Source organism: Alligator sinensis, unplaced genomic scaffold (assembly GCF_000455745.1).
Source record: "Alligator sinensis unplaced genomic scaffold, ASM45574v1 scaffold259_1, whole genome shotgun sequence".
Lineage (NCBI taxonomy): Eukaryota > Metazoa > Chordata > Crocodylia > Alligatoridae > Alligator > Alligator sinensis.
In genome coordinates, this window is record NW_005842430.1 from 24,665 (window position 1) to 39,392 (window position 14,728).

Genomic DNA, 14,728 nt, shown 5'->3' on the forward strand with positions numbered 1-14,728 from the left:
TGAACTCTGCCGGTCATATATTCAGCTTCATGAGCCCTATATCAAAGATCCTGCTGCCTATCCCAAACTTCAGGTAAAGATTTAATGATGACTTATGGAAAGTTATAAAATGAATGGGGAAGAGGCAAAAAAGGAAGCCACAGGTTTCACATCTGAGACTGCCTGTGAGCAGATGCCTTCCTTGCTGGCACTTAAATAAATAAGACCAGAGTGCACTTCACATGAGCTCCACACCAGCCATCATAAGGTGGCAACTTTTGTTCACCACTGCCCCTGCTTGTATTCAAAGTAGAGACTTCAGAATGAAAGAAATGCAGGACAGCTAATGTTTCTGTTTAAAATGCAGATGCTGGCATACATGTTCTACTCTGTGCCATATTACGTGATCACGCTGTATGGCCTAGTGGTGCCTGGTTGTTCCTGGATGCCCGATGTCACCCTTATACACGCTGGAGGATTAGCCCAGGTACTTCTTTGTAAAGATGTTCTTTGGGGAATTACTAGCTGATAATGCTGTAACTAGTGAGCTCTCCTAGAGGTAAGGGGTGAAGTGTTCCACCTCATCAGGCTGCTTTTAGAAGGCAGGGTAGATTTGTACCTTGTAGATTAACCAAAGTACGGTAGAAAATATATATATAGCACAAAATATATTTTGTAGGTTGAAGCTCACTTCATCAGATGCTGTGAACAGATGTGCAAAAAGCAAAGTATAAGACTGCTTTTATGCCGATGTAATTCTGTGGGCTTGTTCCACCTTCATAAAGCCAGTTTAAGGGAGCAGACAGGCAGGCTTATTACATGCTTTCCAGCTCTTGCATCATTGCTTTCGTAGACTTAATTTTTTCTTTTTCTGCATATTTTTTACTTGCTTGTTTGCTTTATTTAAACCTTACTAAATGCTGTGCGCTCTCCAAAAGAAATCAAGAGTTTGAATTTAAGACATGACATCTGACTGCTCCTTTAAAACACAGTTTAACAGGCACATTGTTTTCACACAATGTGTTGGCCACCGGGATGGTCCAAAAATAGACTGAATGGGAAGAGGAGCTCTTAGTCACACGCTAGACAATATCAGTTACTTTCCTTGAGTTACAGCTATACCTGCAGCACAGCAGAGTTGCAGTGTTCGATCAAGACAGCCTCAGGTTCCCTAAAGCCCTTTTTTGGGGCTGTACTTTCACAATTGTTGCCATCCAGATTTGCTTAAATAAACAGCTGTAGTTAAATGATGACCTATAATTATATTCGATTATTGGCTACTGCTAAGACTTACCATGAGGAGGCAAAGACCATAAGACAAAAGAATATGAAGAAGATTCTAACCAGGTAAACCGACTTGTCTGATGGTGTACCTATGCAGCCATTTAGCATGAGACGGCATTCATAGCAAACCTTCTGTAACTAATTCATTTACTTGCATGAAATTTAGCAAAATGAGGGATCCCTCAGACACTAGAGAAAACATGGTTGTGAAGTGAGAACAAGAATGTGATGACAGTGTGGGAACAAAGGAGTACCAAAATAAATCTCATTTGACTATCACCATTAGCCCCAAAGCATAGACTAATACTTTGTTCTCTGTGCCATAGATAAGCATCTGTTATTTGTGTCTATTACAACTTTACTGGAGAGTCAAAAGACACCAGAACTAATATTATATTCTTGTACTGTACCAGGCCCAAACAATTTCAAAAGCCTTAAGCAAACCAAAGTAGGCATACCAATGTCACAACTTCCATAAAAAGGCATATATCAGAAACCAGCATCTCCCGACCAATTACTCAGCACATTCTTAGAGGTTGGGGGAAGAAACTACTCTTTCAAACATTATTTAGCATGAGGAAAACTAAATCAGAAGTCTGGATGTTGACTAGACCAGTCCCCCAAATCTTGCCAAAATGTTTAGATTTCAAGACTGAAACCATTTCTTACTATACGTTTCCCACAGGATATATTCATAACTTCTGGTTGTGCAACACTTTGTATCTATCTTATTGACACAAGTACAACATTTTCATATTGAAGCCTGAAATACAGTGATATTGCTTGTGGTTTGGCCTAAGGACAGTGGGGATTTATATATATGGCACAAGGAGAGAGAAAATGTCCTATAACCCAAAACTAAGATTTAACAGATTTCCCTTTTTAGTCTTTCAAGTTATTCTTGGACCAAGGAAAAAAGTACTGTTGATTGACGGCAATAATTAACTCCTGGATAAAAGAAGTGCTCATTGTAGGATGGCTCTCAAACTATTCTCTTTTCCATCCAAGAAAAAAACCCACATCCTCAATTTTTTCAGGCCTGACACTGTAGTTTGCAGTTTTCAAGTCACAAAGAGCATTTCCTTTCAATAGTTTAATCCATTGGAAAAGGAATCACAATTATTATCCAACTGAAAGAAGTTACACTGCTTTGGACTTGGTGCCCATATCTGTTAATGATTCAGGAAGAACATGTAATTCTGTCTTAGTGGATGGGGACAGAAAGGAGGAGGCCATTTAAGATTTTTTGTTTGCTCATCTTAGTGCCAATTTCATTATTTCATATACCTGTAATCAAGTTAAATACCTGTAGTCACAGAAAAGTTTGTTTTCTGTTAAGAGCGAAGTGTGCTAAAGAGAAGCTAAATTTGGCAGGAGCGATTTCTGTCCTGTGGGAAAATTCTCTGGTGACAGCTCACACTGCTCCTAAGGCCTCACATTGGGTGGTTTTTTTTCCCCTTGTCATTTCACAACTGATGTGTTTTTAAGAGTCTCAGAATAGTCCTCATGCATAAAAAAAGAAAAGGCAAAAATATGTGCATGGTTGGGCAAGGGGAGGGGGCAGTATCTCTCTCAGCTTGAATTCCACTGTAACTTCAGTTCACTTTGTTCATTAACACACAGTAGTTACTCCACATTTAGTTTAGTACTTGATTAATGAAGTACTAACTAAATGTGCAGTAACTACTGTTACTTTGTAGTAGCATCGGCCCATGGTTTTTTGTGACGCTTACTGTGCAGTAGCCTAATACTACTGTGCAGTAGCATATTAGCATAGTTTGTACTCAGCATGCTACTGCACAGTGTTGATAGGCTACTGTGCATTAAACATCTCGTGTAGACACACCCTTTGACTCCAAAAGTTAGGCCCCTCTGGCTTGTAATTCCTACAACACCAATCAGCAAAGCTCCTTAGTCTTCCACAAGATCAGAACTTCCACAACCTTGATTGTATGGAGACACTGGATAGCCTCCGAGATCTTAAAAATTTCTCTGTTAACCTATATGAGAAAGTGTACACAGGACTTACATGTGAAGCGATGAAAAGTTCAATGTTTGTGCTGCAGAAAAACACCCTCCACACTTATACAGCTCCTGTAAAAACATAACCCCACACTCCTCCAAAACTCTGCTAGGCTGCAGGAAGTCACTGCCATACCCCCACCCAATCAGAGCTCCCAGTGCATACTTTCTATAGTCATTGATATAAATGAGAATGCAGGAGATCTCCCTAGATTGACAATTCAACCCCCTTTGAAAGCAACTGGAGCTGTTCTTTGATAACTGTAGGCTTTGAATAAGGCCCAGAGAAGCAGATCTACCTTCTTGCATAGACAAGCAGGGCCTTCTCCCTCTGAGTGCCTTCTGGGTTATAGAGCAACACAAATTCTCTGGGCAATGTTTGTAATTGGGTTGCAGCCAGAATTTGAGCAAAAAGATTTCCTGCAGGTGAGTAGCTTAGTTGGTTGATTCACATTGCTAGTGAGTTGTTGACAGCACCACCCCTGGAACTAAGCATCCAGAGTTTACTGTGGAGTGTGATGACCAGCAGATTAATCAAGGCTGAGCATTTCACAGATACGAAGCTGTTGGCAATTTACTGCCTGATTTCATCAAGGGGAACAGCTAAAGCATTCTTCCATCATCCCTCCGTAAATTTTCCATGCTGAGGTTTCTATAACAGGAAGAATCAAGGAATAGCTTGTTCACTGGTGGGATCTAACTACAGTAAGTGGCATGAACCTGCTTTTGGTTACAAGCATGGCAGCCCATCAGCAGGATTGGAACAGCTCCTGGCTGATCCTATCATGACAGACCATGCAACACAGAGCAGTTTACAGTTTTTGTCATTACTAGAATTAGCACCTATACTCCCACACAGATGCTGCACCACTGGCCGTTCTCAACATTGTGCTCTACCTGTACACTTCTAAAACTCCTGCTGGGACAAACATGCAGTCTGAATTTTACACAGTTGCTCCCTTTTTTTCCTTACTCTCTCCCTCCTTTTAGCTCCTACTGGGTTACCCAAGCCCCTTCCCCATCTACTCACTTGCTGTTCCTTTCTCCATTGTTGCTTACAGAACTTTTTTCACATTGAGGATCACAGACTGCCAAGCACTAGATAACAAACCTTGACTTAAAAAGAGAAACTAGGGCTATTCCACTATAGGTTTTCTTGTCCTCTTGATGCTGATGTGGTTAATAATGTACTTTGCTTCCAGAGTCTAGAGTGAAATCTTGACACAAAGGAAGGAAAAAATCCTCTCCTGTGAATTGAGTTTCTGCAATGGCAGTCTGAAATGACAGAATTCCTTTGGAGGTCCTTGCCCCTGGCCACTGCTCCTTCTCTGAGCTGCCCGCTGCCAGAAATGCTCTTTACAGGTTATGAGAAGACAGATAGGATGGAAATACATTTTTGTGAATAATAAAAATACAGTAGCTGAAGTTGCATAATAAAAACTAGATGAAATTTATAGTCCGTTTTGATTCAAGGGAGAAGCTGCCAAGCACTAAAGCCCAGGCCCTGAAAGGGATGTATGTGCCTTGCTCTCTGAATAACCATGAAAATTTGGGCCTGTGTCTCAGGAAAGAAATTCTCCCAGAGCTCCTTCTTACAAGGACTGTATGTTGTCTGTGCAGCAAAGGGTACTAATCACCATCAGAGACAAAACACAGGATCAGTGGGACAATTGGTCTAACTTTGTGTGGCAATTTCGCTGTTCTTCCACATGATACCCCAACCCCACCACCAGAGTGCTTACCCGGACCTCTGGATACTAGAGTCAGGCCAGAAGTGCCAAGACAGACAGGGCATCATTAGAAGCCAAACTCTTACTCCTTCCTCTCCCTGCTGCTGGCTGTGTTTCAGGTTCTGTGCCAGGAGGTCCTTGCCCCTGGCCACTGCTCCTTCTCTGAGCTGCCCGCTGCGGGTAGTTCCATTGGAGGAAAAGGGTGGGTCCCTGCAGCAATGGGCAATTGGGTGAAGCTGCCAGATAGGGGAAGGGCTCTCCTCTGGGACTCGGGGTGGTACTAGCAGTCTGCAGGAAACAGACTGAACTGCTAGGCTCTTACAACATGGTTTACAGTGTGCTACTGAGCTTCTGCTTGGTGTATTACAGATATTCACAGGAACACCTGAACAGCCACTCTGCTCAAGTGTGTTTGCATTTGATTCTTTTGACTGCTCTGCTTCCTGAGAGAGGCTTGCTAGAGCAGCTGTCCTCTGGGCACTGGGGTGGCAGGGATTACTGAGAAATCCCCTTTTGGGGGTATATCACAACAATGCACATGCTGCATTTGTCTCTCTTCTTTCTACTTCGCTAGCCATGGACAACATTCTGCTTGTTGTGATCCCTAGATAACCCCTATCAAAGCCTACAGAGAGCAGGATTTGGCTTATAGTCTACTTTACTCCATTGCTAAATTCCTTCTGAACCTTTCTCTTAATCTCCTCAAAGTCAAGCTAGCAATTATTTTCTCAGGTTCCTCTTACTGGAAAAAAAAATCATAGAATTGGACATATGATAGTTAATGTAAATGAGCTGTTGCTTGAAATAGCTGATAACAGATGGAGACAAAAGACAGCAACTATCCCAAGTGCTTCTATCTTTAAATGTTTGTTTATGCTAAAAATATGCTGCAGCTCAGTGTGCTTCCCTCTGCACATAACCATCACTGTAAATTTAACCTATGCTGCAGAAAACTCTTAGCTCAGTGCTTCGCACAAGCTTGATCTGGCAAACTGCTACTGAAGACAGCAGAGTAAAATCTGCAGAGCATCATCAAAAGAAATTTGTTTAGCTCCCCACTTCTTGTCTTTTCTAACACTTTGATACAAATTAAAGGTTAGGCCCTGCCTGCTCAGGTTAGCATCAGTAGCAGCACTCCCATGCATGTGGAAGTACAAATGACCTCAGATCAGGACTAAGTGTGTGTGTTGAAAAAAAATGTTGTTTGGTGATGCGTGCATGTAAAAATAGTAATGCAGGTTATGCTGTCATTCAATCTTACCCATTCTTATGTGTATATATACACATCACAGGCTCAATTTTCCCATATTGGTGCTTCTCTTCATGCTCGAACTCCTTACGTCTACCGAGTCCCCGAAGAAGCAAAACTGTTTTTTCTAGCACTGAACATAATGTATGGAATTCTTCCCCAACTGTTGGCTTACAGGTGTGTCAACAAGCCAGAGTTTTTCATGAAAACAAAACGAGAAGAAAAAACTGAATAGAAAAACTGCTTCCAATTTTCCTTTTTGGCTCTGTACATATTTAGTTTTGGATGCAACTGGACTACTCCTATGGCAGCCAAATTAAATGTAGTTTGTCAAGAAATGTATGCAACTGCATAGTCTGCTTTGTTTATCCTTAAAGAAAAAAAGGGCAATAAAGACAACTGCCTTCAATAACACTTCTCAACCTTTTGATTTTTCACTGCAGCTGAGTTAATGGTTTCTAAAGCTATTCTTGAGAGAGGTGCTTTGGCAATTTTATTGATGCTGCGTGGAGTTAAAGAATTACCTCAGTGTTCCACACAGACTGAATCACTTCAGTGTTAACATCTTGTACAAAGTGATCGGAAACGTTTTTGGGGTTAATATATGGACGTGCCAACAATTAACATACAGAACTCTGTCACATGCACATGTTTTATTAGTCAAAAGGAATTTCTTGTGGGTCAGCCATGTTAAAAATCTCAAGAAATCTTTTAAGACGCTATTGACTTTTAATATACAACTCTCTACATGAAAGAAGCAAATCAAATCAGTTCAATCAGTGCTGTCTAAGGGCTCTATTCTGCGAGGACTTCTCAGATGCTTGAAGCTGGGCATGTGCGTACACGTGTTGCTCAGTTGGGGCCAGTGCTCAGAACAATGAGGAATTGGGCTTTTAAATACAACCAAGCATTTTCAGAGGAGGCTTTCTGTTGCGCTTCTCTTTGCAGCCACTTTGCTAGTGAGGTTTTGCCATAAACAAGCCGCAGCTAATATAGACCTTAGTGAGAGGTTTGGGGGCTTTACATTTTCACTGCAATCAGAACTATAGCTATTACATTTCACGAGTTTATGCTAAAAATAGTACATTTTTGTGCCTCTTCTGTGGATAAAAATAATTGATAAATTTAACTGGGAACATTTTAGTCTTGGGTGCTGAATTGCTGGAAGGTTTGATTTACAGCATTTTCATTTCTTTCCAGTCTGAGCATTAATGAAAAAAAAAAAGCATCGGCTCATGCACATGCGTGTTTCACACTATGCACGGGAACTTTCAAAACAGGGAAAAATTCATACCTTCAACATTCGCCAGTTAAACCCCGCAGGGTTGTTCACAGCAGTGCTCAGAAGAAAGAATGTATGCTGTCCCCCTCCAGCCAAAATGGCAAGGGACAGCACATATCAGTCAATACTTTTTGGCAAAAAGGAGCTTATAAAATGATCTCCTCCAGATCCCAGGTTTTTTGGGTGTGGAATCCTCCCATCTATATTACAATTCAGGTCAGCTCCACCCCACTATGTCCTCCCCAAGGATCTATGGTAGCACATGCTGTCTTACAAGTAGGTATCATGCCCTCAGCATTAGCTCTAATGCTCTCAAAGAAACTTGGAATACAGTCAAGGTGAATTTAATAACCTCCTGTTATCCAAAAAAAGGCAATGTACAGAAAAAAATAAAGATCTCACCTGCACTTGTATCTATTTTCAACTCAGTGTTAACAGAATGTTTTGCTTTAATACTTGAGTTACATTAATACCTCACATTATTACACGTATGAAGCCAAATATGACGCTAACTTAGTTGCTTACAACCTCAAACCTTACTCCCAATACACATTCCAATAAATTTATTCTGTAAAAACAATACATTTTTTTGTTTTGTTTTTGTTTTTTTTACAGTAAACTCGTCAACTACAAACCTTGAATACGCAAAAGATGTTCCAAGGACAAGCATAACAAGGATTGATAAAACCAGACTAAATATGTTTTCACAATAAAAGCTGGCATAAAAATAAATAAAATTCTCTATTATCACAATAGCAACAATAATGTACACAGAATAATGGTTTTGGAATGCTTACTTACTAGTCTAGTTCTATTTCCAAAAGAAAAAAAAAAAATCAGAAGAATGACAGGATCCTTTTTTTAAGCCTTTCAGTATTCAAAATTTGATGTTTTGTTTTGGTTTCCCATAGGGTTCTGTATCACAATAAGCTTAAAAATGTAAAGCATCCAAATGAATGAGCTCAAATTGTGTTGGCATTGGAAAAAATCCTTGTATTAATCTAAGAAACACAAAAAGACTTTCACTAACTCCACATATAGGAACTAAGTCAGATAGTGTACATTACATCATGATTTTGAGAAGTAGTAAGAGTATAACTAGCTAGGTACTTCTAATAAGGAAAGGTATTTTATTACATTATTGACCTTTGCAATGATCTTAACTGAAGGAGAATTTTTCTTTCATGTTGTAACTAATTAAAAAACAAGAAAGGATGGTTATAGAGTAATTAAAAGTTATGTTTGTAGGTGGAATAGATTCTTGTGGTTTTGCATGTAGAAAACTAATTTTTAAGGTTTACTTGTTTTAAAAAAATGCTGACTTAAAATGATTTAATTTGGAGTTTCACCTTTTCTCTTTAGAAAAGGCATCTAAAATGTGTACAAGTCTGCAATATCTTCATAAACCTCAGCCACTGGAAAAGGGCAACTTCATGCAACCAAATATGAAAATCAAAAGGTAACCCTTAGAAAAAGGGTAAAATGTCATTTCTGCAAACACAACAGATAGGAATGTGAATAATGTGCATACAAACTGGGATGTTGTTGATGATACTAATGAATAGATGTGGTGACTCATATCAAATCCAAGAATATTAGACAACCAAACATGTAACCTTCTTGTGTTTTCCCTTAATGTTCAGCAGTCATTATGTTGGTTAAGTCTGAAAGAGAGAGAGAAAAAAATAAATTTTACTTAATGAAGGACGATGCATTAAGCTTCGAAGAATTTAAGTTAAAATCAATGCCTTATCCTTACACTGCAGGGCTATACGTACTATAACTTCACAGTATATTTCACTAGCAAAAATTGATTTTTTTATTTTAGAGGAAACAGCTTATGTTACATGAACACACACATCACAAAATGGCAAAGAACATGGCTTGAACATTTAGGGGTGTGATAAGTAGCTTAGTTTGTGTATGTGGATGGGTTTTAATTTTCTCCCAATAATTTCATTCTGAAACTTGCAGAATACCCCAAAATATAACAGACCAGTGGTTTTCCATGATAGTAATCACCAATTCATGCAAAAAATTAAGTCATTGTTCTAGCTCCAGGAGCTACCAGGAGGAGCTGCGTGGTCTGCTCCCACTTTGTTCCATTTCTCGCAAGGCACTTGCATTTGTATCTCAGTTTCTCCACAAACAGAGATAGTGATACTTACCTACCTGCTTCACAAGGTTTCACTAATGTGCATCCAGTTTCAGGAAAGTGCGTAGTGCTGTATGACCAGACACTTATGTGAGGCTTTGTTATTACAACGGTTCATTTGTAAAAAAAGATTCCTGTGTGACACTGGGTCTATTTGCCCCCATACAAATTGGTGACAGAAAGAAACACAGCACACCGAGTCAGAGAGAAGAAACTAATATTGTATTTGTTTTGGTTATTTAAAACATTAACATCAAGAAAGAAGGGGATAGGGAGTACACTGCTGGGGAAACAGGATTTCCACCTTACCGGGATCTGAAAGAAAAGAGGAAAAAACACAAACATTTCATTGCTGAACCACTAGCAGGGCCCTGCCTGATCTCCCTCCCTCTAGACACCGCCAGACAGTGCTCCGAGTAACCCCAGGACTGGGAGTGGGTGCATCTCTCTGCCCCAGACAGAATCTGCCTCCTACCACTGCCAGTAACGGGAGCTCACAAGCAGCTGAGACCTGCGAGAGCAAAGAGTTCTTCAGGGCAGGGACCATCTTTTTGTCCTACGGCTGCATGACAGTTACCAGCTGGAGATCCTGGTCCACAACCAGGGCTTGGAGGTGTTACCTCCAAGTAACAGAGCTCTGGGTGTTTGGTGTTGGCCCTCATCTCTCCCCACCAACTGTTTAAGGGTGGGGGTTGTTACACCATGAGCATGCACATGATGGTGGGTTACAGGGCACTGTCCCCACCTGCCTGCTCTGTGAGTGCTTTGCGCTCCTTTCCAGAGCATTCAACTAACACCGTTCTCTCTCCTGCCTGCACATCACTGAAGCTATACTTACAGGTGCTTCGGAGGTGCTGCTTGGAAGTGCTCTTGTGTGGTCTCTCTTCCCCTCAAAGGGAGGTGCAGACGCTTGTTAAGACAATTACCAAAGCATTAGTCACCTGCATCCACTTGCCTTCTAAATGCTCTTGATGGCCACTAGCTGGCATTAAGAAGAGAGGCAGAGGTTGGAATACTCTGCCCCTAGGATGTACATTTTAGATGCCACTATTTGTCACAAACCAGCTGTGTGGTAGGGTTGTGACTTCCCCTCCCCATACCAGACAGTATTTCCACCACTTTGTGGGGCCACAGCTTAGTACAGGAGGCCAGATAAAAGGTCCAGGGGTAGATCTACCCCCGCCCCCTCCAAGCATTCGCAAAGATAGTCTGCACACACCACACTTCCAATATGGGCTTTCACTAGAGGTGAGCTTTTTCTTCTGCAAATGCTCTGGCTCTCTGGGCATGTCTCCATTCCCTCTGTACTGTCTGGAACGCCTTTGTGGAGCAGGTCTCACACACTCCTGCTCCGTGCATGCCAGTTCTTAAAAATGAGGCAATATAGTTACCTTAGATTGGCGCTGAGCATTGGCAAATGTCAATACATATGCCCAAGATGGAGGGCCTTAGAGCAGTGCTGGGCATGAGCTCTATGGTGCCTATAGTGCCTCCCTTCTGGGAGCTGGCACACCTGAAGCCACGCTGAGTAGGTGACACGCTTCCTGGTAGTGCTGGGCACAGCACAGAGGCAGTGCAGTGAAGGGCCTCTAATGACTGCTCCAAACGTGGCATGCAGCAGTAAATGGGCCCAGCAAAGAGTTTGGCTTTAAAAAGTGTGGAATCGGTAAACTGGCACACAGAACCACGGCAGAAGAACTGAGCATAGGATTGCAGTTAATGACTGCCATATTCTCACATTTCCTTTTTCTGTCATCTTGGTTAACTGCCTTAGCCTCTCTGGACTTTAGCTTCTCTACCTGTAGGATGGGGATTGGAATATTTGCTTATCTCCTGTCACAGTGACTGCAGGATCCAGTCCTTAGTGAAGAGAGACACACCCAGCATTATTTATCTGTTGGCTACAAATGTCCAACTCGGGATCCTTAAAATTCTAGTTTATTAGGCGGATTGAAACACTGTAATCATAAACCTTGGGGCTGGTCCCCACATACACACATGCACACACATACACACACACACAGTAGCAGGCTACAGAGTCAGGTATACCTATCCTACAAGCGCTGGAGTCTGTCGTTGAGGCTTCTTTCAGCGTGGTGTTATCTTCCAGAAGGGGGTCGCCGGCTGGTCCTTCTGGCTGGACAGGTCTGGTCGAGTTGGAGATCAAGAGGGCGCCACTGAGGGTCACTTTTCACTGCCTTTTATCTGTCCCTGGCAGACTTTGGTGACTCCCCAGTTTTCAGGTTTGCCCAATCCAGGGGTCATTGACCCTCGTGGGACTTCCCCCCCCTCGGTGGCTACTGGATGGCATCTGTCAGCCCCAGGGGTCATCCGCATGTACGTGCAGGTTTGGGAGTCCGTTGATGAATTTAGAATAGGGCTCTGGGAGCGGTTGATCTGGAGATATTCAGCCCAAAAGTTGGTCTCTGGCGTTGATTAACTCAGGCCAGGGCTTCTAGCCTTTGATCAGTGACCTTTAGAGATTTCCCGGTTGTTACATTGTCTTCTACTGAGTTCTTCCCTTGGTTGATCTGCAGCTTCCCAGGTGTTAATTGCTGTGTGCTACCTTGTTACACATTCAATCACAGATTCACTCGCTCTTTCAGGGGCCAGCCTGATACAGAGAAGGACAGTTTGATTCCTGCCCTTGTTAACATTGTTACAATGTATAACTTACTAAAACACATTTAGTTGAAAGTTGAAAGGTGAGGAGTATAAAATATAAGCTACAAATGCCATAGCACACAAATAGATAAAAATACCAAACTACAAGGGGAGACACAAAATGCACACACACAAATTTTAAAACACAATTCCTTATCTTAAAGTGAAAGAAAGAGGAAGGAAGAAAGGTAGAAAAAGAGAAACATCCAAAGAAGGGAGAGCAAATGCAGGCAAGAGGAAAAAGGGGGTTTCTGCTACATATTTAACTCAGCTTGTTTAATCTCTAACTACCTTCTACTCAGCTTTCACTTAAGTTGTGCCACATACCTTGCTTTAGAGGCCACACGGCTGTGAATTAAACAAAGGTAGCCTGCACATGCATAGCTGAAATTCCTGGGCATGTTATGACTGAGATCATGCCAATATTTGATCTTCTGCTATGAAATAACAATTGTAGAATACCCATATAATGTTTCCCAGTTTAATAGACATGTAGGGTGCATCCCCACAAGCACACATGTGCAGGGGTGCATGTTTCCCACATGACAAATAGCAAAGGCATATATTTATGCCACTGCTATTTGCCCCCGGGCATGCTCCTGCATGTGCGCTCCAGTGCACAGCAAAGGGATCTGGTTGGGGTAAGGAAGGCTAAGGCCAGCCTTTGTGCTGGCCCCAGCAGCCTTACCTGGGGTCCTGGGGACTTCCCAGGGCAGCAGTGGCACTGAGCTGGCCGCTCAGAGCCTGGCCAGCAGCCATACCATGGCTCCAGCTTCTGGCAGGGCATGCTGCTGCCACATGCATAATGCTGCTTTTTTTAGCAGTGGTTTTTTTACTTTTTAACTCCGGGATCTCCTGGTGTAAAACTCCCCCACCATGCAAATTAGCAGCATGGTGCACAGGTGCATGTGCTCTGTGTGCAGTTTGCAGTGCCTCTGAGTTGCCACAAACCACATGTGTGCACTTGTGGGGACGCACCCACCCATGAATGCTGTGTTTTTATATGGACGCAACTCCAAACCTCTTATGCGGCTTTAACATAGTTTATATTTGGCATGTGAACAAGAGCACCTCTCCCCCACCCTCAATCAATGATAAGCACATCAGAGATGCATGCTTTCGCTTGGAGATACATTAAAATGAATCTGTGTTCTTCTAAAATAACTTGACCATATGTAGACAGGGTTACTACTGTAGCACAGGCAGGGCACAAGTGCTCTCTCATTAGCTGTGACAGAAGGTGTCTGGAATCACCAGAATTGTCAATATTCTGCAGAAGCAGGACAGCAAATGTATCTCCAACACAAGCGGTTCTGAAGATGTTCTCCCTGGAGTGGTAGCATAAGATGATGCTCACTTTGGACTAAATTTCTGATCCTCTTAATTGCCTTGGCAAACAGTTACCCCCAGGAGTAGCTTCACCAATCCTGGTGTCTGACACTGATCACCAGTGTGACTCAACAGATTTACAGACTGACCCCATAACACACTGCAGCACCCTGGCTGTGTCCCAGGAAACACACACCTATCTTCTTTCCAATGTATCCATTTTTTTCCAAAGACACTGTGAATCTGCTCCCTTCTGACTGGTGACCTCCTCCATTCTGGCACAAAATATAAACTGCTAGCAGGCAAAGACATCTTGCTCTTGAGGTAAATCTTCAGCACATGGTCTGACCCCTGCACAGGGGGACTGCCATTCAATCACACCAGCTGCACATGCCATTGCAAGGTACACTTTAAAAATCAAGTAGATGATTCTTCAGAGTAGTGGAAGTGCAAAGGGATTCATAGCTCCCAGTTACAGTGCTTCAGAGTCCCCATAAAAACCCAATGCCCCCCCAGGGGGTTTAGGTGCAGAAAGTAAATCTGCTTTCATATGGTCTTACTGATTTACAAGCTGGATTTACACTGGAAAGCTCCCAGTGCATTCAGAGATGAGTAACTGTCCACAGTAATGTTCAGTATAAGTGAGATTTTGCAGACACCTGAGCTCAGATGTGCAATGCAGTATTTCAAAGCAAAGGCCCTTCTTCAGCGGATGGGCAGTCTCTCTGGCCACTGGCTCACAGCACCTCTGGGAAGGGTTGCAGAGGTTTGGGCATGGGATGCAGTGATTTTGAGGTACTATTCTGGAGGGGCAGCCAGGCCAACAGCAGCAGCAAGGGACAAGAACCATTGGACCCTGGGATATGCTAGGAAGCTAGTGTGAATTTAGCAGCTGCAGGTAGATCATTTCACTTACAGGAGACCTGAATCTGTCTTGGAGTGGCAGTCAACAGACCTGACACACAGGGGCAGAGAAGCAGATGTGGAGGGAAAAGCTATGGAGCTAAAGCAGGAATGACACCGGGGGCACTGCG

The 14,728-nt window shown here is 42.4% G+C and overlaps 2 protein-coding genes across 5 annotated transcripts in view; one reads left to right on the plus strand and one right to left on the minus strand.

Moving 5' to 3' along the window:
* Window positions 1-8,383, plus strand: part of TM6SF1 (transmembrane 6 superfamily member 1) — a 24,589-nt gene extending 16,206 nt beyond the window's left edge. The window contains 3 exon segments of the mRNA XM_006030224.2: window positions 1-73; window positions 347-466; window positions 6,308-8,383. The exon segment at window positions 1-73 is cut by the window's left edge and continues 29 nt beyond it. Coding sequence (XP_006030286.2) covers window positions 1-73; window positions 347-466; window positions 6,308-6,499 — 385 coding nt within the window. The 3' untranslated portion in view covers window positions 6,500-8,383.
* Window positions 1-14,728, minus strand: part of HDGFL3 (HDGF like 3) — a 106,098-nt gene that overhangs the window by 6,128 nt on the left and 85,242 nt on the right. For 3 of the 4 annotated variants that reach the window (XM_014523001.2, XM_006030215.3, XM_025211784.1), the window contains exon 6: window positions 8,095-9,210. In XM_014523001.2, the coding sequence (XP_014378487.1) occupies window positions 9,205-9,210 (6 nt within the window). In that variant the 3' untranslated portion in view covers window positions 8,095-9,204. Of the gene's footprint in view, window positions 1-8,094; window positions 9,211-14,728 lie in introns of those variants that run through there. The other variant, XR_003095628.1, reaches the window with a different exon arrangement.